The 25,331-nt window shown below is 41.4% G+C and overlaps 1 protein-coding gene across 10 annotated transcripts in view; it reads left to right on the plus strand.

Moving 5' to 3' along the window:
• Positions 1–25,331, plus strand: part of phldb1b (pleckstrin homology-like domain, family B, member 1b) — a 117,332-nt gene that overhangs the window by 64,266 nt on the left and 27,735 nt on the right. For 7 of the 10 annotated variants that reach the window (XM_063907753.1, XM_063907752.1, XM_063907756.1 and 4 more), the window contains 4 exons: positions 2,485–4,007; positions 22,244–22,555; positions 23,665–23,802; positions 24,488–24,625. In XM_063907753.1, the coding sequence (XP_063763823.1) occupies positions 2,485–4,007; positions 22,244–22,555; positions 23,665–23,802; positions 24,488–24,625 (2,111 nt within the window). Of the gene's footprint in view, positions 1–138; positions 334–2,484; positions 4,008–22,243; positions 22,556–23,664; positions 23,803–24,487; positions 24,626–25,331 lie in introns of those variants that run through there. The other 3 variants (XM_063907755.1, XM_063907758.1, XM_063907760.1) reach the window with 2 other exon arrangements.

Below are 25,331 nucleotides of genomic sequence, written 5' to 3' on the forward strand. Positions count from 1 at the left end.
GATGGGGGCATATCTAAGGAAACTATATTCATAGTGGATTTATTAAGTGAGTCATGCTTTTATTTTGAAGGTCTTAATTCGGAAAAGTCATATTACATTTCAAGCTACTTGACCGCCGTGGTACGGTAGGCAGCAGCGGTGCCTAGCACCCCTACCCCCGGCTGAAAGACCGCCTCGGTGGTGAATGTTATATCTCCCTCGGTGTGTGTGGAGATACACACGGCAGGGCTCCGTCACACCCGGCCTCTCCCCGGTGTTCGGAAGATGTGGGCCTCAGTGTTTGTCAAATAGCAGGTGAACTGCACTGAAACTGACCGGGTTGTATTCCTTCATGTGAGTAACGTTAACCCTACTGCCTAATGCTGAGCTCTGGGTGTGAGAAGTGATAGGAATCGGTGTCACGCCAAACTTCGTTAAACAATCTGTTGGTTTTATGTTCACTTGCTTTTCTGGAAATGTGAACACAGTGTAGGACATAATTACATTTTTAATGCGATTTATTGGAACGTCATCCTTCATTCGGCATAGTGGTGATCAGTGAATACGTCCTTCATTTAAAAAATAATCTCATTTTAGTGTCACAATATCCCAATGTGTTCTGGTCGTCTATGTTAGGGTTATTTAGGGAATGTCAGATGGATCAAGTGTATATTTAAGTAAATACATATTGTTTGCGATGCAATCAATGCCAAATTCTAGAGGTCCTCACATGTAACAAAATGTGTTAAGTCATGATATTCCCCACATGCAGCTTTACCGGTAGTCAGGCGAACATTAAATTGACATATTTTTAAATGAGGTTTGGCGTGGTGCACTCAAGCCGATCGCCTGTACCCCATGACATCATTGCATGGGCTTTCCTTCAGCAAACGGTTGCTTTTCTCGTCACCCCACCCCCGTCGACTCGTTCTTGACTGTACATACAATCAAGACGGTTTATTGTCCGTGGGACACGATGTGACATTGACATTCATGCGTTGCTGAACGGATGCAATGTATTGCTCTGACAGCCTGCAGACCTCGATGCTGTAACATCTGCATGACACAATCTAAGGGTTTAATTGTGGCCAGGTTCTCATGAAGGCAGAGCGTCATTATATTGCATTGTAGGGGAGCAGGCAGGAAGCTGCCCCCATCTCTGTTGAACAAGCACAGCTGATGCATTATTTGTGAAGTTTCTATATTTCAGAGCAGTTTTGCCATTGGGAACTCTCTCTCTGACATCATCATTTACTATAATACAAAACTCAATTTCTTCGGTTCTCTCCTATGTTTGTGTAATCCCACAGTCATTTTGAACGATTTCTGATATTATAACAATGCTATTGGACATGACAGCTTTTTGTGTTGTCTTTTATTAACTCTCAGTGTTTGCACGGATGACTGACTTCCCAACATTTATCTTCATGTTTCTATTTAAACAGATAAGAAGTCCATTCAAACAGCTTTAATTTTGCATTAATAAAACCTGATCCCTGCCTGAAGGCCATGCTTTGTGAATCTCCCACGTGGCCGTGCGTTTCTATTGTCATAATCTACTATAGTGACTTCAGACAGACAGTTAATATTCGATTACCCACCCCGTGTCCTATGTTGCTTTCGAGCCACACAGTAATTGGGTTATGTAGGCACATTTTCTCCTGATCCCTATCCAATGTACAGGCCTGTATCTATTCATCTCCTTGTCTGTGTCCTTCCTTCTTTCCTCACCACTAATCCTTCCTCTGTCCTTATGCTCACTTGCCTGTATGATTTTTAAAGTAAATCGTATCCAGAAAGGACAAGGTTGCACCTAGATGTGGAGAATGGGTCAAGTTTTTCTGGAGATGACATGCATGTATTTTCTGAATTGTCTTTAAAATGCATTAAATGTTATACTTTGGACTGACAAGACGAGTACACAGACTGGTTACCTATTTAGATATGTTCTGCATGGTAACACAACCTAACTAAACAAGGAAGAAAAGATCATTTTGCGTTCATAATAGCACTCCACACTAATTCAGGAAATCAATCTAGAAGTCATCACGGCTACTGTGGAAACCCTTTAAGAAAAATGTTCAAATATTCAAAAAGGTCAGACAATGCAAAGAATTTCACTGCAATGCACTGCCTGTTTTATCACCGTTTGACTACATACTATCATTTCATTCTTTATCTGACACTTTCCAGGTAAAAGGTTGAATCAACTGGTTACACGATCATAGTACTATACCATGATTGTGGGATAACTATATATGATTGAACAGTAAAGGCCAATGCTGAATGTTTTTTGCATTTACAAATATTTATATTTGTTCATCTTTAAGACATGTATTGACATCAAACACCACTGAGAGTTTTTCTGAATTCTTCAGAATGAGGGTATTTATACTCCAAATTCCGACTATGTTGCACAAGAGATTAAACATAACTGTATTCTAGTTTTTATGTTTTTTTTAATTTTTTTATAAAGACTAATGAAAGTGTTTTTTGTTTTCTTAGCCTCAGGCACAGAGAGCTTCGTCAATGGGAATCACCAGGCCAGTCCAGTACAGTCTCCCCCAGCTACTGGAGAGAGGGCCCAGTCTGAGCACAGTGCAATAGTAAGCTCTATCGAGAAGGACCTCCAGGACATCATGGACTCTCTAGTCATGGATGATCCACAGCCTTCTTCCTCGGATGGCAAACAGCTTTCTGGAGGCCAACCCATTCCCCATTCCCCGCTGTCGCCATTGCTCAACGGAGGTGGCAGGTATCTACTGTCCCCTCCTACCAGCCCAGGGGCCATGTCCGTTGGATCCAGCTATGAGAACACTTCCCCTCCCTTCTCTCCCCTCTCCTCCCCCTCTGCAGCCAGCAGTGGGAGCTTTACTACCCCATCTCCTATTGGAGGACCCCAGGACCAGAGTTCTTCTCTTCCGCCAGTGCCTGTACGCTCCTCTAGCTACAACTTCACCACCAATCCCACCGCCGGCTGGGGTGCGCCTGTCCCCCAGCCACGGACTATACTGCCTAACTTCAGCAGCGGTGGGGTGGGCCAGAAGGTTCAGGAAAGCCCCAGGCTACAGAGGAAGGTCTTATCAGAGGCTCCTTCAAGCCCTAAGCCAAGCCGTAGAGGACTTGGCCCTGATGGGTCTGAGAGCCCCCGACAGATTATGTTCTCCTCTAGTGAATCTCTCAGTAGTAGAAACATAGTGCCAAGTAGCCCAAGACTCACTACCAAATTCTCCAACTGTCCATCACAGTCTCCTTCCAGTCCCAGGACCAAGTCAACCACAGTGCTCCAAGAAAGGCCTGCCAGTCCTTTCAGAGAACAGACCAGTCTATCTGATTGTCCCCTAACCCCCAGCTCCTCCAGGCAGCTTTCCCAACCCACCAGAGCCTTCCAGCCTCCTCTGGACCCCATCGTCCACATCATCCAAGGATCACCGCTCCAGCAGCATCCGCGTTCGCTGCAGCCCCCTGAAAGCCCTCGCATGGCCAGGAGGAACATGGAGCTGAACGGTGGTGGTGGAGGGAGCTGCAGTATGAGGGAGCTGCCACCTCTTAGCCCCTCCATGGCTCGAAGAGGGGTCCCGGTACTACCAGGGGCGCTCCCAGGGACGATTCCAACCTTAAGAACTCCAGAAAGCCCCTCAAGTCTGGGCAAGCTCACCCCGGAGAGTCCGAGGCTCCGACGGAGAACTGGATCTACGTCCGAGGAGCCAACGGGCAGCAGCAGGGGGATCCGAGCCCGCAGTCCGTCGCCTACCTCTATGATGATGGAGGGCGGCGGTGGTTCGGGAGTACGGAAGGCGAGCTTTGGCAATTCCCTGTCACCTGCCTACAGTCTGGGCTCTCTCCCAGGATCATCCCCTGTATCCAGCCCAAGGACCCATAGGAAGATGTCCGCTGGGAGACCCCACCCTGGGATGAGGGAGAGGAAGAACAGCATCACAGAGATCAGCGACAACGAGGACGAGCTGCTGGAGTACCACCGCCGACAGAGGGAGGAGAGGCTACGAGAGCAGGAGATGGAGAAACTGGTGAGTCAGGAACACATGTCACCTGGACAATACTGTTTTTAGTTTTTACCAACTTCTAAATCATACTCAGTTTTACAGTAGAGTTGTTATGTATCTGATAGATAATCCTAATCCTATCAGGGGTCTTCCGCTTCAGGCAGATATTGCGATAATTATATTATTACACTAAAAATAGCAAAGGCTCATCCAAGACTACAGTTTCCAAATCAGTTTTGGGAAAAGGACTGAAACATTTGGGTATTCTTCTTATCTATCTGTCATTTTTTTCTTGTTCTGATTTGAGTTTGAGGAAGATGCTGTAAGGAGTAATTTTAATGTTGTCATTTTCTTTAATGCTTCCAAAATAGTAAGACTATTTTCTGTTACAGTAATCTGTAACCAGTTTCAGCTGAATATCATGTAAAGGGCTTGTACAAGCAATGTCTTTTGTGTGTTGACATTCTCAAACTCTTTAATAATTTGAGATTACTGCTCGGAACTTTTGGCAGGAATGAGAGGATTTAATTAAAAAAAACAACATTTGCAATATCTTGGTGTTTTGAGGCGGACAATATATATTGATATTGATGAGCCTTGGACTATTCCGCACACGTCCAATTTCTTCTTGTTGAAATTAGTTCATAGCAGAATATTGATTAGTTGCCAAAGTAAGCTTAGACCTTTTATATTTAGTTTGACAAAGAAAATGTTTCCAGTGTGATATGAGAGGAGTGTACTAAGGGTCATTTTAGAAACTCGGCTCAAGCACTTAGTAACCCATAAAAAATGTATGATTACCACAGGAGTTTGCATTAAAGTGTTTCATATATTCTTAGTCTGACTTTAATCAGAATGGTGTAGAGAAGCAGAGTATGATGATTGCATAAGCTCCATGTTTGTTTGGGAAAGGAGTAAACCCCCTCTGTGAATTGTCAGTAACTCGGCTGTTGGCCGTCTGATCTGCTGCTGACATGTGGTCTCAGGGCGCCCAGATGAGCCCATAGCAACCGCATTGTTTGTTGTTTCCTAAACTGAACGAAAGCGGGGGAGGGAGCGGCGTTAGACATCTTGAACATGTCCGCCAGGCTGAATGAATCTACTGAGACAAAGTCCTTTTTAACAAGCCTCTATATGTGTTTGTTGCTGCGTGAGGCGCTGTTTGTCTGCCCTGCTTGTAATTACTAAATTAGTTTTCTTCACAGTGAGGCTGACTGAAGGCTGCTCAGTTGGACAGGCTGGGACGACATGCCCTCTGTCTGTGTACCAGGTCATGTTCTGGTACCTCCTATAGAGGCACGGCAGTTAAACAGTGTGTCTGCAGCGCCAGATCTATACAATGAGAGAGTGTTTAACCCTTAACAGTGAAGCTGTGCTAAATGAGAGAGAACCGCTCAAGTTACTTAAAGGAAGATTTGTAGATCAAAATTGATATGTTTTGGGGGTTTTGAGGCTGAAAAACAATCGGAATTTATACAAAATCACAATATAGGAGACAAAAGATAAATCAAAGGAATGTTTATTTAAGGCGAAATATGTCCAAATACCAATCTAAATTAAGTATTGTGGTGCCGCAGAGACCCACAAACCATATTATACACTATAGTATAGTTATATATCCTAGAATATCAACTGTAGACATTATCCAATAAAAAGAAGAGAGTTACAGTAGCTAGCAAACTAGCAGCTAGCATGTTATATCTAGGGCCATCATTGTTATCACATTAGCACTTGCGATTAGTCTGGGTACCTTAAAGCGTTAGAAAGAATTCACACAAATTAATAATAGATTAATTGTCGAAACTAAGCTGAGATGTTATACTGAATCAATTTAAACCCTCAGACTTCACAAAGCAGTTTGTCATTCATTTTTCAATTACTACAACACACATGTATTTGTTTGATTTCACCTGAAAATTCAAGTAAATACTATTATTATAAACTTGCAAATAGCCACACATTATTAGTGTGATTTAAAAGGATTAAATATTTCAATCGATTGATACCAGTATAAATATCATGATGGTCTCTTTATCCAAAAACAATCGGTCGAACCTGATTTTATTTTGATATACTGTATCTTTTCACACTTAAACAAATTGAATTGCCCAATATTATTTTGGTATTCATAGGTGGAACTTTGAGCTACCTAAAGACTTGTCATTTGGATGGGTTCAGTAAAAACTTGGCATTTATTAGCTTTTCTCCCTCTTTCACCAACAATACCGTAGGGGAACCTTTCTCTGCATGATATAATGCAGGGCGTTTACTGCACACCTCAGCCTTCACGCTCCAGAGTCATACACTAGATCTTTTGTTGAAAGTATATTAGCCACAACCACCTTTGCACTAGTACAACTTGCAGGCACACAAAGGAAAATATTGACATTAGATATGTGCAAACAGATCGTGGTGCATAAGGTCAAGAACACTTATGTCAACTAAATAAGGCATATAGGGACAGGCATCATTTACACTGGGGACATGTTCACACCACATTTTGTAACTATGATTTGTTTAAAATGTTCCGAGGGTAAGAACTGGGTAGCTCCAGCGTGAATAAAAATACAGATCACACGTTGGCTCAAACATGGAACAAAAAAACTACTAATACTAACTAATGCTACTTTGGAAAAACACACCAAGTAACTTACCTCAAGAAAAGCCCTCCACCAGAGTGTTTCAACACAGTTATGGGAAAACAGTGATATGTTGAATGTTCTGGTCACCAATTGGTGTCCATTTAAAAACATTTGTTATGTTAGGCCAGGGTATCAATTTTAATTTACTCACTTTTAGTTAATTTCACCCCGGTTCACATCAGCATTATGGTTGCCCTCAAAGGGTTGGTTGTAAGACTAAATAAATATATTGACCTTAATCATATTATATAGTTGCCTCTGCATTTGTTTAAGTTATAACTTAATTAGAAAGAAACACAATTAAAAACAGCTTCTCTCAATTGATCACAATCGTGTATTTATGAATTGCCTTCCTTGCCTCATTACTTGGACAATATGGCAGAACAATCAAGATGCATTGTGGGACGTGTGGTTTATGGACCCTGTATTTCTATAAATCGGAAAAGAATTGTATATTAAGCCAACTATATCATTTGCAAGCTCACATGGGCCACATACAATGTGTTTGACGCTCCTGCATCAGGCCATTGTTTCGTTGTGTCTCTATGTCGAGATGTGTGACATGGTAAATCCGTTTTGATAAGAAATAGCGCTATATTTAGTATTTATGACTCCTCAAAGCGCTTTATATATACACAAGTCAGCATCCACCCATTGATACACATTCATTCAGAGTCATGCAAGGTCAAGGAAGCTAACATTCACACATCGCCATCACCTCACATCCACCGTGGCAATGTTGTAATTGTGCAGAAAGGAGTCCTTACACCTGGAATGAACTTAGCATTTTACCACTTCCTGTTCCCTCATCTGGAAGTCAATGGTTTTTTCAATGTGTTTGTGGTTAGAGGCCTGAAAAAAGGTTTCAGGTTAACACTAAATAAGAAGAATATAACCTTAATCGTCCCACAGAGGGGAAATTTACATTCTGCATTTGACCCATCCTAGTGTTAGGAGCAGTGGGCTTCCATATGTACAGCGCCCAGGGAGCAGTGTAGGGAACTGTGCCTTGCTCAGGGACACCTCAGTAGCACTTGGTCTTTCGGGGACTTGAACCTTTGACCTTCCAGTTCCCAGCCACCACCGCCCCATCAAAGAGTTTTAATGTCATTAAATGGTGAATGTCTGAAGCTCCTATGTGTCATTAAAACAGCGGTTGCTAACAAGTGACTAAATGAAAATATTGTTAAGGGGACATGTGTCCGTCTTTAGCTTAGCGGTAGTGATGTGCAGCCATGCTGCCATGGTGTAGTTTGTTTATATCTTAACAATAACTTTTTATTTCTGCCGATTAAGTTAACTCTTTAAAGCGTTGCCATGCGACTGTGACGTAGTTCGTTTATAGCCTAGCATTAGCTCTCTGCTTCTGGCAATTTGCATTTACACTTCATAAACACAATGGTATTAATATGTAGAGATCATCCTACTGAAAAAAATGTGTTAAAGTTTCATAAACGTGTGTTAGCCACAGAGTTTATTTTCTGTGGTATACCGAATTTCAATGGAAAATCCCGTCGCTTTTTGTTGAGCGACCCCTTATGATGCTAACTTTCGGCTCGTACTACAATAATACGTTCCCACCACCTTTCAAAACAAAGTGACACCCGTGCATACAGGGACTAGGTGCCTGAGATACAGAGGCGGGATTCCTCCACAGCCTGTAGTGTTATTGTACTTTCCAACGCTGAAACTCACAGCTCTGTGAGGAGGCAGGGCGTGGAGCTGCAGGGCTTGTAATTAGTCACAGTTGACTCACTGTCATGACAGATTTTTCTTGCCCTAAAGCATCTGCGTTTAAATGATTTCGCTCACAGCCTGCTACTCATTCACACAACTGATTACCAAAAAACAAAGTTGTGTGAACAGGGAGTCTCTCAGAAGTTTATTCTGGGGAAAATGAGTGTTATTGTGAAATCAACAGGAGTACACAGCTCAGAGGCAGCGGGAGGCTCCTGCCAGACTACAGCAGCACAATGCACCCACTACAGCAGGCTTAGTTGTTTCAATGTAGATTAATTACATTGCACATTTGATTAATACCCCATCTGTTAGGGAGCGCTTAAATATTTATAGTGAGTCAACTAGGCATCCCAACCTAATTAGTGGAAATCTTTGGGAAAACCTGAGGACTTTTTATGAAATATGTTTTAAAGATATTTAATATTTGTAATATACATGTAGCAGAACAGAAGCTCTGTGGCCAAAACACATTCATGATATCACCGCTTGCAATCGCCAGATGTAAAAAGCTAACACTAGCCTACAAACAAACTTAATCACGGTCGCATGGCAGCGCATCACCGCCGCTAAGCTAAAGGCGGTTTTGTGTCGGCGTGATGGTGTTACTTAAGGCTTTGTATAAAAAAAGCATTGATTTTGAGTCAAGGGAACCGCTAGTGGTAAACTGCTAGCTCATTTCCAGGTTTTAGCACTCATTACTACAACTCTATTATACTATGATGACTGCTGATGACTGCCCTTGCTAATAGTAACATTGGACATTTACACTTTTTATTCACATTTGTACTTACTGCAACACTGTTCCGCAGATATTACCTTTGAGGTCTTCCTAACACATGTCAGAGATCACTTCATACACATAAAGGCCAGCTTACTTGTCAATGGTTGCTGCTACTCACACTTTGAAGACAGTGGTGCCATGTCTTGTGTCTCTGTAGGAGCTGTGTCAAATGTGAGAAGATGACAATGTCTTCAGGGTTATCATGAGTTATGAGACTTCAAATATTTGCTTGAAAACTTGTGTTATAAACTTGGACCATGAAGTTGGCAATCAATTGTTTTTCAGTCATTGAACACTCTTGTTGCCATGACAACCAGCATGCAAGACTCCACTAAATGCTTCCCCTGTGAATAGCACAGTTTGGAATATTTGACAAAGAATAGTGCTACAACTGCCAATTTTGTTTAACAAATAATGTGCCGATAAATGGTTTACAAAATGTCAGAAATAAATGTAAAATGTCCATTCCAGTTTCTTAAAGACCAAGCTGAAGCCTTTGAAGTCTTACACTCGAAGATATTCACTTTAATATGATATCAATTTTTTTTTTAAAAGGCTTTAATTACCATGCTTTACAGGCAAAAACCTCAGGCTGCCACTGGACCTAGTTTAAAAATGTGCCCTCACCTTATTATTATTATCGTGCTGAGTGTTAAAATAGGCCCTTTTATGTTTTAGGGTTTTCCCTTTCCTGTGGGTCATATAGGTTTTGGTGCATGTAAATGCTCTGCAGAGGCTAAAATCCCAAAGGTCCCTCCATAGGGAGTTTCTCTCCCACACCCTTTGTTCTCCTATATACTTTACATGATAGGGTAAGGTGTGGGACATCTTTTAAGTTGTTGACCAATCATAACAGAGCCGGCCAGCTAACCAATCAGAGCAGACTGGGCTCTGGTTTCAGACAGAGGGTGAAAAGAAGTGCTGCAGCACAGGCAGTATGAGAAAAATAACAAGCTTTTTGAACGTTAAAGCATGGAAACATGTCACAGTAGAGGCAAAAATATACAAATGTGAACCTGAAAATGAGTGTATCAGGCCCCTTTAAGATTTCAAGGGTGTTTCAGAGGAGACTTTTCAACACTGACAAGAAAAAAAGAACAGGAAAAACACCCAAGAAGTTCACCTCTAGAAAGATCTGAACTATCAGCTGTGAGGTGTATCCTTTAAGAAAAAGAACCTAACACTCTAATCAGTTCATGATAGCTGTGTAAAACAAGAGGAGACGTTTCCTTTGGGTCCTGGGGGCCTTCGGTATTAAGCAGTTTGTTGGGGGAGGGCTGTTTTTTTGAGTCCAGCCTGGCGCTGCTCTCTCCACATGGCCGTCTGACTCCATCCTGGCAAACACACTCGGCATATAAGCCGAGTCACAGCGTGCTCCGTCTGACACAGGCCGTTTTCCAGTCCACTGAAGATGACCTCATCTCTCCCATGACGTTATGAGGATTACTGCTTTGTGTTGAATGAGCAGACCGTTAGGTTCCCTCATCACTTTCTGATACACATTAGATCAGACCAACACGTGCCGGCTGTTTCTTTGGCGAGGGTTGAAGAAAGCTTCTCTTGCAACTCACAAAGGCAAAAGCTTGAATGTAATTTTCTTTTTTTTCTTGGCCGTTTGAGATAAGAGATACATTACCTCTTTGTGAGGATGCCGGTGTGATTTCCCCTGAGGTGTTGGTAAATGTCAAATATTGTCAAATACGTCTATGATAAAGCCCAACATGAGAGGCTTAAAGTCAGTTTTAAAATTATAGGCAAAATATGTGTCAAAATACTATTCTGAATAAATGCTTGTAGTGTCTCAAAGCTGTCCCGGCCTACAAATTGTATTCTACAGAGTTAAGAAAAAAATCTTTGTTTGGTACAGATCCTCAGAAAAAGTCACAACATGATGATTTAAATCAGTTTTTCAATGTACATGAGAATAATGATGCTAAAATATGGAGTCACGGTCAAATTCAGTTTAGAGCATTGTGCAAGGAGGTAGGTTGTTGGTCTTTCTGCCAGCTAGTTTGTGGAAAAACTACTGGCCCCATTTTTATGAAACTTGAAAGGGTGTAGCCATTAGAGAGCCATGAAGAACCCATTCCATTTAGGAGCAGTTCCGAATCACGGGGCAGGTACACACATTAATTTATCTTTGGTAAATATCCTTGTCAGGGTCTGTGCTCTCAGGATGCCTTGTACTCTGTATTTGTGACACAGATGTCTGCTGTACTCAGTGGTGGGATTTTGAGGTATTTTATATGTTTTACATTTCACTCCTCTGCATTTATCTGACAGCTTTATTTACTTTCCAAATACAGATTATTACATAAAACAACATTGAAATCATCTAATAAATACACATTGATGTATAGTTGTTGGTGAAAGTTCCCTGAAGGACTATACAAAGTATTTAAAATGAGCTCCATCTTTACCAGCTGTGAGGACAACATTGATGCATCAATAATCATGACACAGTTTTGCATATCAAGTACTTTTACTTTTGGTACTTTAAGTATACTTTGATGCCAATACTTACTACTTCTTCCGTCACTGGCTGTACGTGACATGGTGAAATGTCTCTCCTGCATTGTTGGCATCGTCCAAAAGGAACGACAAACTAAATATACTCTCACACTGTCGAACAGAACACCAGCAACGACCCAAAATATCCAGCAGCTACCGGGGGACGAGATCTGCCCACCTAGTCTGCCAAATATATCCTGCACCTACACTGTACACTGTCAGTGTGAGGAAGCACTTAAAGAGGTCCTATTATGCGTTCTGGGCTTTCCCCTTTTCTCTAGTGTGTGTGTAAGGTTCCCTCCAGAGACTCACACTCCCCGCCCCCCTGCCTGAAACTCCTCCATGGGACTCCTTTGTTTACTTCCAGGACATATTGACATCACTATGTAACACTCACGCTTCTATTGGCTAGAGCTCCAACACATTGTACGGGATAGGCTAAGGGTCGGGACAACTCTAAGCGTTTGACCAATCACACAACCAGCTAATCAATCAGAGCAGACTGGGCTTTTTATTTCAGACAGGAGGTGAAAAGAGCAATAGTAAATGCAGTAAAATGTTTTTTAAATGCATCCAAAATGTGTAGAATTATTTGTGGCATAAAATGGAAATACTCAATTAAAATGTGTCAAGTATGTCAAAATAGTACTTAGAATCAGAACATGTAGCTTTAAAATTGTTAAATGAAAGTTTTGACAGAGTTGGGAATTGTCTTTTTTGCATGAAAATAGTACAAATATAAATGTAAATACTAGGGATCAACCTGCCGATGTGCACGCATCGTTAGGCAGGTACTGCGTAAGACAGTTGAGGTGACTAAATCTGGGACAGTGATAAAAAGCCCATCCAAAGGACAGCTGCAGTAATCCAGTCTTGAGACAACATCAACAAATATGCCCTGTTTGGATTTCCTGCAGTGAAAACAATGACAGATAATGACGGGTCACTGATGCAGGTCAGACTTCATTCTCTCCATGATGCTAAATTGATCGTGAGAGAATAAACAGCAGAGTGACATTGTAAACACTATGATCATTTCATGACTGTGTTGTGACCTCACCACTAGAGGGGGTTGTCTACCTGTGTAATGTTCTTAGAGTGAAAGAACCAAAAATCTTAGCAGTAGCAGAAAAATAACTCGAATACAGAAGCTGGCCGAAGCATTTAGATATTTTATTTTCTATAACACAAAGAAATGGGAGAAGCAAGATCCAGAGATTGTTTGGCATTTGTCCATAAAAAAGATCAGAATGATCAGAATAGAATAGAATAGGTAATGAAGACATTTCTGTTCATCATTTATCAATTACTGTAATTCCTTTGAAAGATATAATGACAATATCAAAAATATGCGCTGCAGTAATCCAAAGAAAAATTCACCTTAAAGGGGAACTATGCCCATTTTTTCAATTCATATATATGATTCCTATAGAATAAGACCGTCCAAAATATTAGCAAACATCCACAATAAAAATAAAGAAACGTAGAAAGCCATAAATCAAATGTGTGAAATCATCAAGAGTCACGTTTGAAGTGGCTCCATAGAAAATGTATTGTGTAAATACTGTTCTGAATAGGCCTGGATTTCTCCGTTTCACAATTAAGTACACTAGAAAACAATAACAATCCTTTGTGTATAAAAAATAAATCAGCCTTCCATTCATTGTTGATGAAGCAGCTTCAGACTTCATACTTTAAGACATCACAAGTTTGAGAGAAACTCCCTCTGAAATCTGGTCATGAGAGGGAAAATCGAGTTCACTAATATGGATTGATCTTTCCCATGCCATGGGAATAACTATTATAATTCATAATAGAGATGTTGTTTCCCGTTTTTAAGTGTTTCTGACCACTTAAGCTGGATTCCTGTCAAAATTAATTTTGACAGCTTAGAGTTATTATTAGGGTTGGTAAGTAGCACATTTTCCCATGGCCTCCTCCTTGTTATGTATCGCCACACTGACTCCTAGAAACCCCTGATATGGTTCACTTAAATATGATTGTCTGTAGTTCTTTATAGGTTTTATTTGTATACATCACGCAAAGCACTTCAAGGAGTTGCCCTTATTTTCTGCATTACTGACCAAGCAAAAGAGAAATAATTACTAGGAGTGAAATTATGAGGAAGTATTGCATGTTGCAGACCTGTTTATAAAAAGTGAAATTATTTGTTATTATTTAATCCGTTAGGCTATTTTAACAAAGATTGTGTGAAGCCCCTCTGCTTTTCTTAGAAACAAACGACAAGCTGCCTCCCACTCGAGGAAGTTCCTAAATATCTGTAACTCCGCCCCTGTTCACACAGATCCCTCACCTCCTCTCACAAGACTTGGTAAGGGGAGGGGGTCGGGGGCTGGTCTCCATCCGTCCCGAAGTAGCATAGCCGGTTGTTCAATCACTTTACAGTCAAGAGGAGCGGTGTGGAGACATAGAGAGCAACAACGCTACAGTGCTGGAGATCCCCAGTGTCTGAGTGTGTCTGTATGTTTGTGTGCGTGTGTGTGTGTGTGTCATGGACCGGTATCATGTGCTGGCTGGCAGCAGGACTGTCCCGGCGCTAAGCCGAGGTGAGAGCAGGGAGCAGCTCTATCTGCTGGCCCTGGCTAAAGACAAGCCGCTCTTTCTCAACAGCGTGGCAGCCCTCATGAAGGTAACTGATGCCGCTGCTCATATTAACAAACTCTGTCTCTCTCCGACTGGATTTAAAGAGACCAAGGATGTTCCTGTGATGGTTCTGATTTGGATAAGATACACAGTGTTTGGAAAGGCTGACTGCTGCTTGGGTCAGATTTGAACAAAGGGGAGCTTTCAGGCCTTCACACTGCTTCACTGTGCCCGTCGAGCTTGAGATATATGTTAATGTATTGACATTAGGCAGGGGTAATAACTTAATCTGTAGTGTGTGGAAGTTTCAAACCTGAGGGGCATGTATTAACTTGCTTCGTAGGGGAATTCAAAAGTGACGTAACTTAAGTGAATCAGAATCCTGCAGTCTGTAACAAATGTTCAGCTAAAAAAATCCCAGAAGGATACATTTTGCCATAGACAGTTCTTGTCATCTTGAGACATTTTGTGGGACACTTTTTGTTAAAGATTCATCAGACAATAAGTCACAACTTAAATGCCAGATTGATGTATCAAAGATTGGGGTAATTGAAGAGCGGTGTCAAGAGGCCAGAGAGTCCTTCCAGCAATGGATGGAAGTCGTTTTAGTGGAAGCATCCAGAATTTTGTTTTATAACAAGAAGAAACTTAAAGGTGCATTCAGCAGTTTTTATCCAGCACTTTTTTTGTCTAGTTCAACAGATATCTCCACGTCTACTACCTGTCCGATGTGCGCGATAACAAACAAATCAAGTGTTTGCATGCACTAAATGGGAAGGAAACACGGTTCAAGACCAACTATAGGGGGGGGGGGGGGGGGGGGGTTAAGGCTTGTGAACTGTACAGGGGAAAGGCCTGTTTGGAGAGAAAGGCCTTGGCACTGAGAATGGTGGTAAATGTGGAGGTGGTATGTGTTTGTTCCTTCAGAATCGCTGACTCCACCTTCACGTTGTGATCCCAATCTGTTTTGATGTTGCATGTTAACAAGCTAAACTAAGAGTTTGACCATGGTCATTTTTACTTTCTGAACATACCCTTTTTTTCTCAAATGAACTAGGATCAAATCTGAATCTGTTTGGTTTGACCAGGGGTTTACCTAGGTAGAGCTTGCAGGAGGCACAACATTACACCGATTAAACCACAGACATGTAGCTGTCTCGAACTGTTGTCGTTCCTTACATTTGTCCAAAAATGTTGGCATCACACGAAAGTGTCATGAATCTTTCACTTCATTTCAACTTTTTCGTTGGCGTCTTTGTTTAAATGACCCTTCTTCTTCACACTTGGGTCTTTGTTTTCACACAAGCATCAATAAACGTCATCAACGTCATCGACCCCTCGCTCGCCATGAACACTTTGGAGATTCAGTGTCTCCATAACTGACTTTGTACGAGGGTTCTGGGATTTCACGCTACATCAGCCTCGCAAAGCAGCTAGCATGGTTACATAGGTCGTTTCTTGATGAATATTTTAGGTGTTGGAAACGTTGACTGATTTGGACGAATGAATAACACAAGATGCTGTTGAAGAACTCCTGCTATGTAGTTACAGAAACTTCAAACAGTTTCAGAATACTACAAGTTGCCATAACAGATTTACAAGAACAACCTTTTTGTAGTATTTTTTTCCACCATAAAAGCTCACAGTTTACATAGAACTCCTAGTAACGTGGCTGCTGAGCTCCAGGCGCTGTGTGCATCTCCCCGTTTGACAGCTGGACGAATGTTTGCTCGGTACTGCTGTTTACTTGGGCTGTATAAATCTCCTCTGGCCAAACACTCATGGATATACAGTAAAGTATGCACAACTGCACCAACCAGCTGCTTATGGACATTTAATCTCATAATTTCTTGTGCACAGCAAATAGTTTAACTTAACAAAGCTGATGCAACCGACTGCAGTTCTTGCCGACTCGCTCTTATCTCAGTCTATTGACAATAATCAAGCCTTCTTATTATCGGCAGCAGTGTTTTGGGGAACGTGCAAATACAACCGCAGCCTTTAATCACTGTATCTCGTCTTTGATGTTTTTATTTTTACGCTGGAAGTGTTTGACATGATAATTGGAACCCCAGTCGCCACTTTGAGAGACACCTCCAGGGCTTGGATCCTAGTTGAAGAGGAAGCTTCAGCGGTTTAAATGCCAGCCGCCCTCCTCCGGGAAGCAACAACTCCACAGTTTCATCGTGAGATCAGTCCCAGTGACATCAACGCGGAGGACCAGCAGCTTATTATTCAGAGAGGTTCGCGGAGAGCCGGCTTGTCCTATTCCCTCTGCCAGGCTTGATGCTCATGTGTTCCACAGGGGGAGGAGAAAATAAAAGCAGCAGCAGAAAAAAAATCTCTTGTTAGGTTCATCTGTTTGTTCCTCCCTCTGGGACCCAAAAAACCCTCTAAGGATCAGAGTCTGATCATGAATGGGATTTGTTTTGCAGACTGTTACACCGCCCCTGCAGATATATGTAGAGAATATGGCTTTGTTGGACTTTCCCCGGTTTACTCTATGCGCGTGAGGTCTTTGTTTATGCCTGTGACGTAGGTGAAGAAAATACGGCTGTACATTTATGAAGTAGCTGCTCTGATCTGAGTTACACAGGCAGGGAATGGCCCCAGGGTGCTCGGGAGGAGAAGGGGAAGAGGAGGGAGAAACTTTAAAGGGCATGAGAGAAAACAGGAGACGCTGACTCCCTGGGGAGAGGGGGAGACATTAGGAAGAGATGCTGACTGCTGCGAGGATGAAAATAAGGAAAGTTAAGAGTAAAATGATGAGAACGTACTGACTTAGAGATGGAAAACTGACAAAATGGGATGTCACGTCAGAAATACTGTCTTCAGTACATGAGATGGAATCATTACTTATAGGAAATCCATATCCTTAATGTAACTTCTCTTGATTTCTATTTCTATCTTTGGTCATTTTGAGCATTGAATCTTCTTATTTCCATTTCACATTCAGCAAGGTGTTCGCATATGTTGAACTTGCCCAAGTTAACCTGAGAAAGTTTAAGACCCCTTTTTAAGAAACTGTCTCGAGAATCATGAAACATGAAATGTGCCATTAACTGAAGTCATTACCGTTTTTGAGTCGTTTAATTAAAAAAAACAGTTTGGGCTAGATTTCATACTTTTGAGTTGAGTTATTGGTTTGTTTTACAGTATTATTAAACAAAGAATTTCCCAAATTCGGATCAATAAAGTATCTATCCATCTATCTAATTACAGTCAGAATTTTTTTAGCAATGAAATAATTGTACTGAATACAGTTAAAGTTGTGACCTGGTTTGGTTTGTTGGTCAGTTTTTCTGCTGGATTACAAATAATTAATGGGCCGATTTTAGGTAAAACTGGCAGAGTGTATTATGAGCCGTGAGATATTTTCTTTCGGGCTTTGAATAGCCATATATTAAGAAAGAAACATCACCCGCTCCATTTGTCTTTATTGCACCCAGTTGTCCTGAGCGCCACCCACTAGGTGAGCGGTGGAGGCCTGAGGAATGTGTGAGCCAGTGTCTGGGGGCGGATGCAGGCTGGAGCTCTGAGAACTCTGGCAATCAGGCATTCCTCCAAAACCTCACGGTTGTCTGGAAGTATGGACCTCTCGCCTCTGATAGACACTGAGGCTGGAGCACTTTCACCCTGCAATGAGGCTCTTAATAAAAACTCATGTGGGATTTACAGCAGCTGCTGCTAACATCAAAGTTTGTGTCTGTGTTATTTGATATTACTACAGCGTATGACTGCACTGCTTTTCAGGAGACGTTTAGCAAACATGGCTAAACTAAGCTTTGTGTGTGTATCACATTGTTGGTGGTTTCAGACTTGTGACTTGGCTTTTCTCTTTAGGCCCCGGTGACACAGCAGAGTTCATTTAGGCTGTTTCAACTGATAACAGATACAGATCAGCTTCCTTAGATAAAAACAATGTATTTGACGATAAAGTGGATAATAACACTCTCGAAACAACCACACATGAAAATTCATCTGGCATGCTCCAAAAAGGAATAAGAAACAATGATGGTATAAAAGAGGTAGACAAAGTCACTATGAAGTCATCTGTTTGTGTGTGGACTAGCCTACCTTTTTTTCAGCCTTGAGTTTGGCATTTTCACTGTTGTCATTATGTTTTGTTTTTTTAAAGACTTAAAAATTGACCATATTTGGACGAGAGGGGAAAGGTGGGGATGAGGGACCCGGCGGGCCACAACATGCTGAATGTTTAGTAAGCAACTAACGCTAGCTAGCTAAGGTTCAATTGTAATTCATGCTAACTATGATATTACTTGATGCTAGGTTTGGCTAGTTGGGAGACAACAACTTATTTTCTTACTCGGAAAAAAATGAACAGCCATGCCCTATTAAGGCTATGTATAACTTAAGGCCTTGATATATTTTCATAATGTAACAAGACACCAAAATCGTTATGTACCAGTATACTAACATGTTTATTTATCCTGTTAGTTGGGCAATTTAACATCAGGACTCCAGGGGGTTTGACTTAAACTGAAGTTTAAACTTGCAAGATTAGGATTAAAGGCTAATTACTATCAAAAAGTTGAGAATCTAGTCTCTACATTATTACCGTTAGCATAATTTTAAAGAAATTGTCCCAATTCGTTGTTAGCTAGTTAGCAAGCTAGCTTTCAAATTACAACTAGGAACAAGTAGTACAAACAAAAAAAATGCTATGTTTGTGGCAATTTACTACATTATTGTTGCATGTATTAAGAATATCATTTCTATCAAATACATTTTCCCTTATAAGCGTTACAAATGCCCTTATGAATTTCCCAAACGACTTGGATATATACGTGCTAGCCTACTTAGCACCAGCGCACATTTGAAATCTGTTTTATTAGCTTTCGTAAATGAAGCAGTTTCTCAATATGCACACCTGCCACATTCTCTCAATGAAGACCGCAACAATGAGAATCAATATGAAATCATTGGTTGTGTTGTGTGGAGCTCCTCCTAACAGCAGGTGATTGAATGTTGCCATGGAGCTCTGTCATTCAGGGGATGAGGGGGGGGTTTGTTGTTAAGGTGCTGTCACAGAGTGGGGGTGGTGGTACAGCCTTTTAAAAGCCTCTATTTGTTCATCTGTCTTATTGCCAAGCTGTCTGGGCTTGAGCGTGTGCTTCATTTCAAGTTTTGAGCTCCCAGTGATCATCATGAGAGTGAGTAAACCCGCAGGTTTGTTCTATATTCCCAGATCCAAGTGAAGTTATGATTACAGATTTTTGGTTTGGTTGGATTAACGGTTAAGTAAGAAGCTATTTAGGAAACTATTACTCAGTCATTCAATAGGGTGAAAATAGGAGGCCTGTATTGGCATTTAACAATGTAGAAGTATGTTGTTCAAGACCAAACCTCACTGTTTGTAGGCCACAAAGCTTGGCACCTAGTAAAAAAGTTTGGATTAGCACACTGGCGTACAACCTTGTTTTTCCCAGGCTGCTCTCGTAGCCCTGAGGGACTTGTTATATACAGAGACATCTAGAAATGTAGTAATTCAAAGTTTCAGTGCTTCTGGAAAACAACCTATGATCTTAAAAATGTGTCTGGCATTTAAAAGTCCCACTTGAGAATCCGCAGAAAATATAGGATTCACACAAAACTGTCAACCTGCAGCTGATAAGGAGTATGAATTGAGCACAGTTTGCATATATGATTTTGTGTCAAGTTGATTTTATGTTGAGGCCATAACACATTTAATGGTAAGGATTCAGACTGTGATCCTGCTACTCATCCCTCATACAGGTTTGGTAGCCTGAAGGCTGTCTGGCAATGAAACGAGGCAGTGATAGCTCCGGCTTTCAATCACCTTTCCCAAAAAAAACCTAACGGGGCGTCAGAGCGCTGAGTGGTCTAATCTGTAGGTTCAAGCAGATCTTGAGTAGGAGGACTCATGAGTAGTTGTAGACCTGCCAGAAGATGTTTGAAGTTTGACTCTTTTCTGTTGAAAATGTACAGCACTGTTACACAGCCGAAAGGGGTCTTTTACTCCCGCCCACTCAGTTAAAAGCTAACAGATTACAGGTTGCAGCTAATGGTGGGGCTGTAGCTCCTAATCATGCAGATGCTCCCACAGTGGGAGGCTCTGCTCCTGCAGGGACAAGATACACCAGGGCATTTATTTTGCTGCCAAGTGTTCCTACGCGGCAGGAAACAGATTGGGTCTGAACTGGAGCTCAAGAGCACAAAGTAGAACAGTGCTTCCTCTGCTCCAAACCCCCTTTTAAAACAAGATCAATTATATTTTTGGTTCAAATTTCATCATACTCACTCTCTGTGACACAATTCGTAGACTTCTTTGACATAATATCAAACGGTTACTTTATATTTTTAAAATTAGAAATGTCTGGCATTCTTCATTAAAACATCAATCTTAGACTCAATACATTTTAAAAGAGGAAATAGCACTTTTAAATGCAGCTCAGACAAAATAAAATAATCTGTTGCTCAGCGATATCTTTTAAGCTAACATCCAAAGTTAGCTAACTTTAGATAAATAATGATGTGTACCTGACAATATAAGATGACTTACTTCATAGTTTTTCTTTTTAACTTCCTCTGTAGTCACACTACAGCAATAGAATCTGATAATTGCCACGTGGGGTTAAAGTGACCAAAAACAAATGCAGAATCTGATGTTGAAATTCATGAAATCTTATGTTTTGGGATAGAAGTTAAAGAATAACACTCCACATCTTTAACACTTAAATATAAAAATGTGGTATTTTCAAAATTGGTTTCCATCTACATACGGCTCTAAAAAGTGGACATGTAAAGTGTTAACGCATGGTCCGCTCACTAGCTGTTATTGAATAAGTCTTCCTCAGTATATGGGTGAAAAACCACATCAACAAGCAAGACATTGCCATTACCTAAAAGGTAGGTAAAGGACCTGACTTAAGTTCATTTCCTCCACTTTCTTTACTTTATATAACATATAGCGATCCTGTGCCTTTGAGGCTCTTCAGTGCTGTTCAGACCTGACAGACGCTGTGTCTGCAGCACAGGGCTACAGCAGCAGACAGCAGCTGACATGAACAGTCCGGCCTGTTGGCCCCCCATAGGTGGGCTGACCCCTCATAGTGACAGCTGGACAACCAGACACATATCTGACTCCCGTTCAGGGTCCGGGGGGAGGACTGTGGGCTGCTGTGTTGTTTCAGGGGGGAGAGAAGTCATGACAAACTTCATGTCTGCTATAAAGAGACTTGGTGGCATATTTTACTGTTTTTATCCTGTTGAATCACTGGTTTTATTGTATACTGACATTATTGTGTTTCCACAGATTAAAAAAAGTAACATATAAAAGTGACCTGGGATAAAAAGGGTTTCACCTGCCAGAATATATTAAGAATAAAACATGTTTCTATTGGCATCAGGCCTTCTTTCTCCTCCCCTGTCGAGTCGTCTTCAGATTGTCATCAGCGGCTCTGCCCTGCCACCCTGCACACCCACAGGAAATGAAAACGAAGGGACATACTCTATTCCCAGCCACAGCCAGATGTTATCGAATGTATCTTTGCTAACATTAATATCAGTGTGTTAAGATATAAAAGCTAATATAACTCCTTTTATTAAAGAAATGAGTACAGCGAGTCATAAATCAGCTCCCCATTGGCATTTTTCAGTGCAATGTGTCTGAGCTCTAGCTTATAGGAGTGCTAGTGTTACATAGTGATGTCACTGTGTTTTGGAAGTAGAAAAGGAGTCCAAAATAGGTGTTTCAGGCAGGAAGGGGAGTGTGTGGGAGAAAAAGTCTCTCTGGAGGGAACTTTGGGATTCAAGCCTTTTGTATTCCATTTACATGCATACAAACATACAGACTACATAAAAAAGCACAACCCAAAAAGCAGAATAAGTCCTCTTTAAAGTAAGTGACAATGTTTCTTCTGAACCAATCTGTTGCTGATATTTGTGAAAACCCTTAACTGAAGTCCCTTTTTAATCGAGTGTATATTTTTTTGTCACAGGAGAGACAGCGACTGGAGACCATCCTGAACCTCTGCGCCGAGTACAACAAAGGAGAGAGCAGCGAGCTGGATCCGCCGGGCCTGGGGAGGACGAGTTTCCCCGGGGCGCTGATGGACTGCTCTGGGCGGATGCTGTCCCAGGAGAACCTCCTCGGAGGGACGCCGTCCCCGGCCACGCTGCGCATGCTGCAGAGACAGAGGGAGAGCGACGAGGAGAACCTGAAGGAGGAGTGCAGCAGCACAGAGAGCACGCATCAGGAGGTGAGGACGTCTCCTGCTCTCAGCGCAGCACTGCACAATGGGGACCGACAGGTCAGAGGGGACGCTCCTTCATAAGACGCTCTCTGCATGCCGCTGTGGAACCAGCATGTGCTAATAATGTGCCTGGCTTTGCTTCATCAGTGGTGCTTAAAGTGAATGCTTCAAAAAGAGGAAAAAGAACGATTACATTTAACAGAGTGTACATAAGTCATTTAAGCCAATGCATCTGAATATATGTAGGTTTAATAATAATCATAATACTTGTTTTTATCCTGGGGGGAAATCGATTTTGTTACGGCTCCATTTTAGAATGAAATCATTTTTTTAATGTAAAAAAAAGTTAGATAAGAAATTCCAATAAAAAAACTAAAATAAAATTCAATGAAGATCTTTATAGAAACATAAGAAAAGTAAAATATCCAATAAAAGATAAAATAACTAAAAATATTCATACAAACACAAGAAGTAAAAATGTTCCTTTGTATATTTTCTGTCTATTGTGTTTTATAAATGGGGATAGCTAAACAAATGTAATGTTTAGCTATCCCCATTTTTACAGTGAGCAGTTGGTGATTTATGTAGCTTTCTAAAAATAATCCATCCAAATTCAGGAAGTCATAGTTTTCTTATTGTAAAGCACAAAGAAACGCCTTCATCATTAACGCCTTTTTTTTCGTGCTATTCTTACCATGTGTTCAAACAATATCAGCCAATAACTAAAGGTTATACGTTTATATTGGCTTTACATAACCTAAAAATGTTGGCTAAAACATTAAGGTGACTGATTGAACAGTACTTTACTCTATGGAAAATATTTCAAAAGAATACATCAGTGATACACAACTAAAGTCAGCTACTTAATCTCTATCTTATTCCTATTTATTTGCTTTTGAGACTGTTTGAGACGGTCTTAAAGACATCTTAAGTAATTAGTAGCCTGTCATTACGGTGCCTCCTGCATGAACCTCTCAGATCTATCGCATTATGTCTTTTTCTCTCTTGCTGTGTTTGTTGTGACGAGTAAGGCTTTTAATGAATGCCATTTTATTTGGCAATGCACTTTGCTGTAATGTGGCATTATCTGGTTTGAATTGGCTATAACTTATCCTCTAATAGCTTCCCTTCATTTCTCTAAATGGCACTGTTCTCTGTCCCTGCAGCACGAGGACTCGTCGGGTTCGGGTCGTCTGGAGCTCGGTTACCTTGAAGATGAGAGGGTTCGAGTTCTTTCTCGGATCGATGAGCTCAAAGGCCGGTTTACGGAGCTGGAGCAACAAGTCCAGGAGTCCAAACAAGAGGTACAACAGCGGGCTGAAACAGATTGTTGTTAATTTCAGTCTGAACCCTACCCGACTACAGTATAGAAGAGAATGTTTCCACAGCATCATTACACTGTGCCTCAGTTACTCACTAGGGGCCTAACGCTGAAGCTCAGGATGATTCCATATTTGGCAGCTATTTTTCTTTACAGATAAAGATTTGAAACAATTGGGCCCCCGTATAGATCAATTGGTAAATTTGGCTACCTGTAAACTGAGGTTCAGTGTGCGGAGTACCCTGCCTTGGATCATTCTACTGCGAGTCATCCCTGATGTCGCCCCCTTTAACCGTGTCTCTTCATTAAAGGCCCTGGCTGCCCGAAAAAACAATTTATGTTTGGGGGCCCATTTCAGAGGTCTATACATTGTAAACAACTCCACCAAGTAGAGATTATTTTACCTTTAAACTTGTCACATGCTTTAATTGTGATGTTGAAATGATCCAATACTTGCCAAAATATGAAAACAGATTTGTGTCCCAGATCTTTCTATAAAGTAGTTTGTAACAGCTCCACCCCTATCAGCTCAAACACTTACGCTGCGCTCACATTTATTCTTTAGTATTGATCAGGTAATATCATAATATTTTAGTCACAAGGTTCAGAACAGTCCTTTTACTCACCGCTCACTGGTAACACTGAGTTTATGTTGTCCCCTCCTCAAGGCGGAGATGGAGCGGGCCCTGCTGCAGGGCGAGAGACAGGCGGAGCTCGACCAGATGGAGGCCGAAACAGACGTCATCACGCAGCTGCAGCGCAAGCTGGACGAGCTGGAGAGCGCCATCCAGAGGGAGAAAGACAAGGTACGGAGAGCAGTGGATACACGGCTCACATTTTAAATGCTGGATTCTGCCAATTACTTTCCAGTGCTCATGATTCAAATAGGGCTACAAAAATGTGCTCCTACAGTCTCCTTAACTTCTCTGAACTCTACTGGTTTGTCACTGTTGTCCTACACTAGTTAGAATTCCTGTCTGGGGTGATCTATTCAATTCTTCCCCTCAGGAATGCTTGGTACAGTCAACTCCACCTTAGAAAGGGCTGAAAAAAGGATTGGATTTACCTTTTGGGGATTTTTCTTGCATGTTTTTTCACCCTAAAGGTTTGCCCTCAGGTCATCTTACATCTCCTTAGCTGGACTCCGCTAACTAACTGACCTCCAATAACCCCTAATCCTCACTCTGCTGCTTAATCACTCACAGTTACTCTCACACACTGTGCTCACCTGTTTCCTCCATGTCTGCATGACAGACTCTGTTGGTCAGGAAACCTGCCCTCTAAAGGCTGCTGGGCTCTGTAGTGCACGGATTCTGAAAGACACTTTGAGTAAAGTGTTTCAGTAGTAGACAGATTAAACTACTAGCATGTTCTCTTCAGTGGTTTTAGGAGGGGTTCCTCTTCTGTTTACATGCAACCCACCACATTTAACTCTAGCAAGATAGAAATTGTTGTTTTAAACTTTTTAAAAAACTAAGATTTTCGTTTGTTGCCCAAAAATCCCGTTGAAGG

This window comes from Eleginops maclovinus, chromosome 18 (assembly GCF_036324505.1).
Source record: "Eleginops maclovinus isolate JMC-PN-2008 ecotype Puerto Natales chromosome 18, JC_Emac_rtc_rv5, whole genome shotgun sequence".
Classification (NCBI taxonomy): Eukaryota; Metazoa; Chordata; class Actinopteri; order Perciformes; family Eleginopidae; genus Eleginops; species Eleginops maclovinus.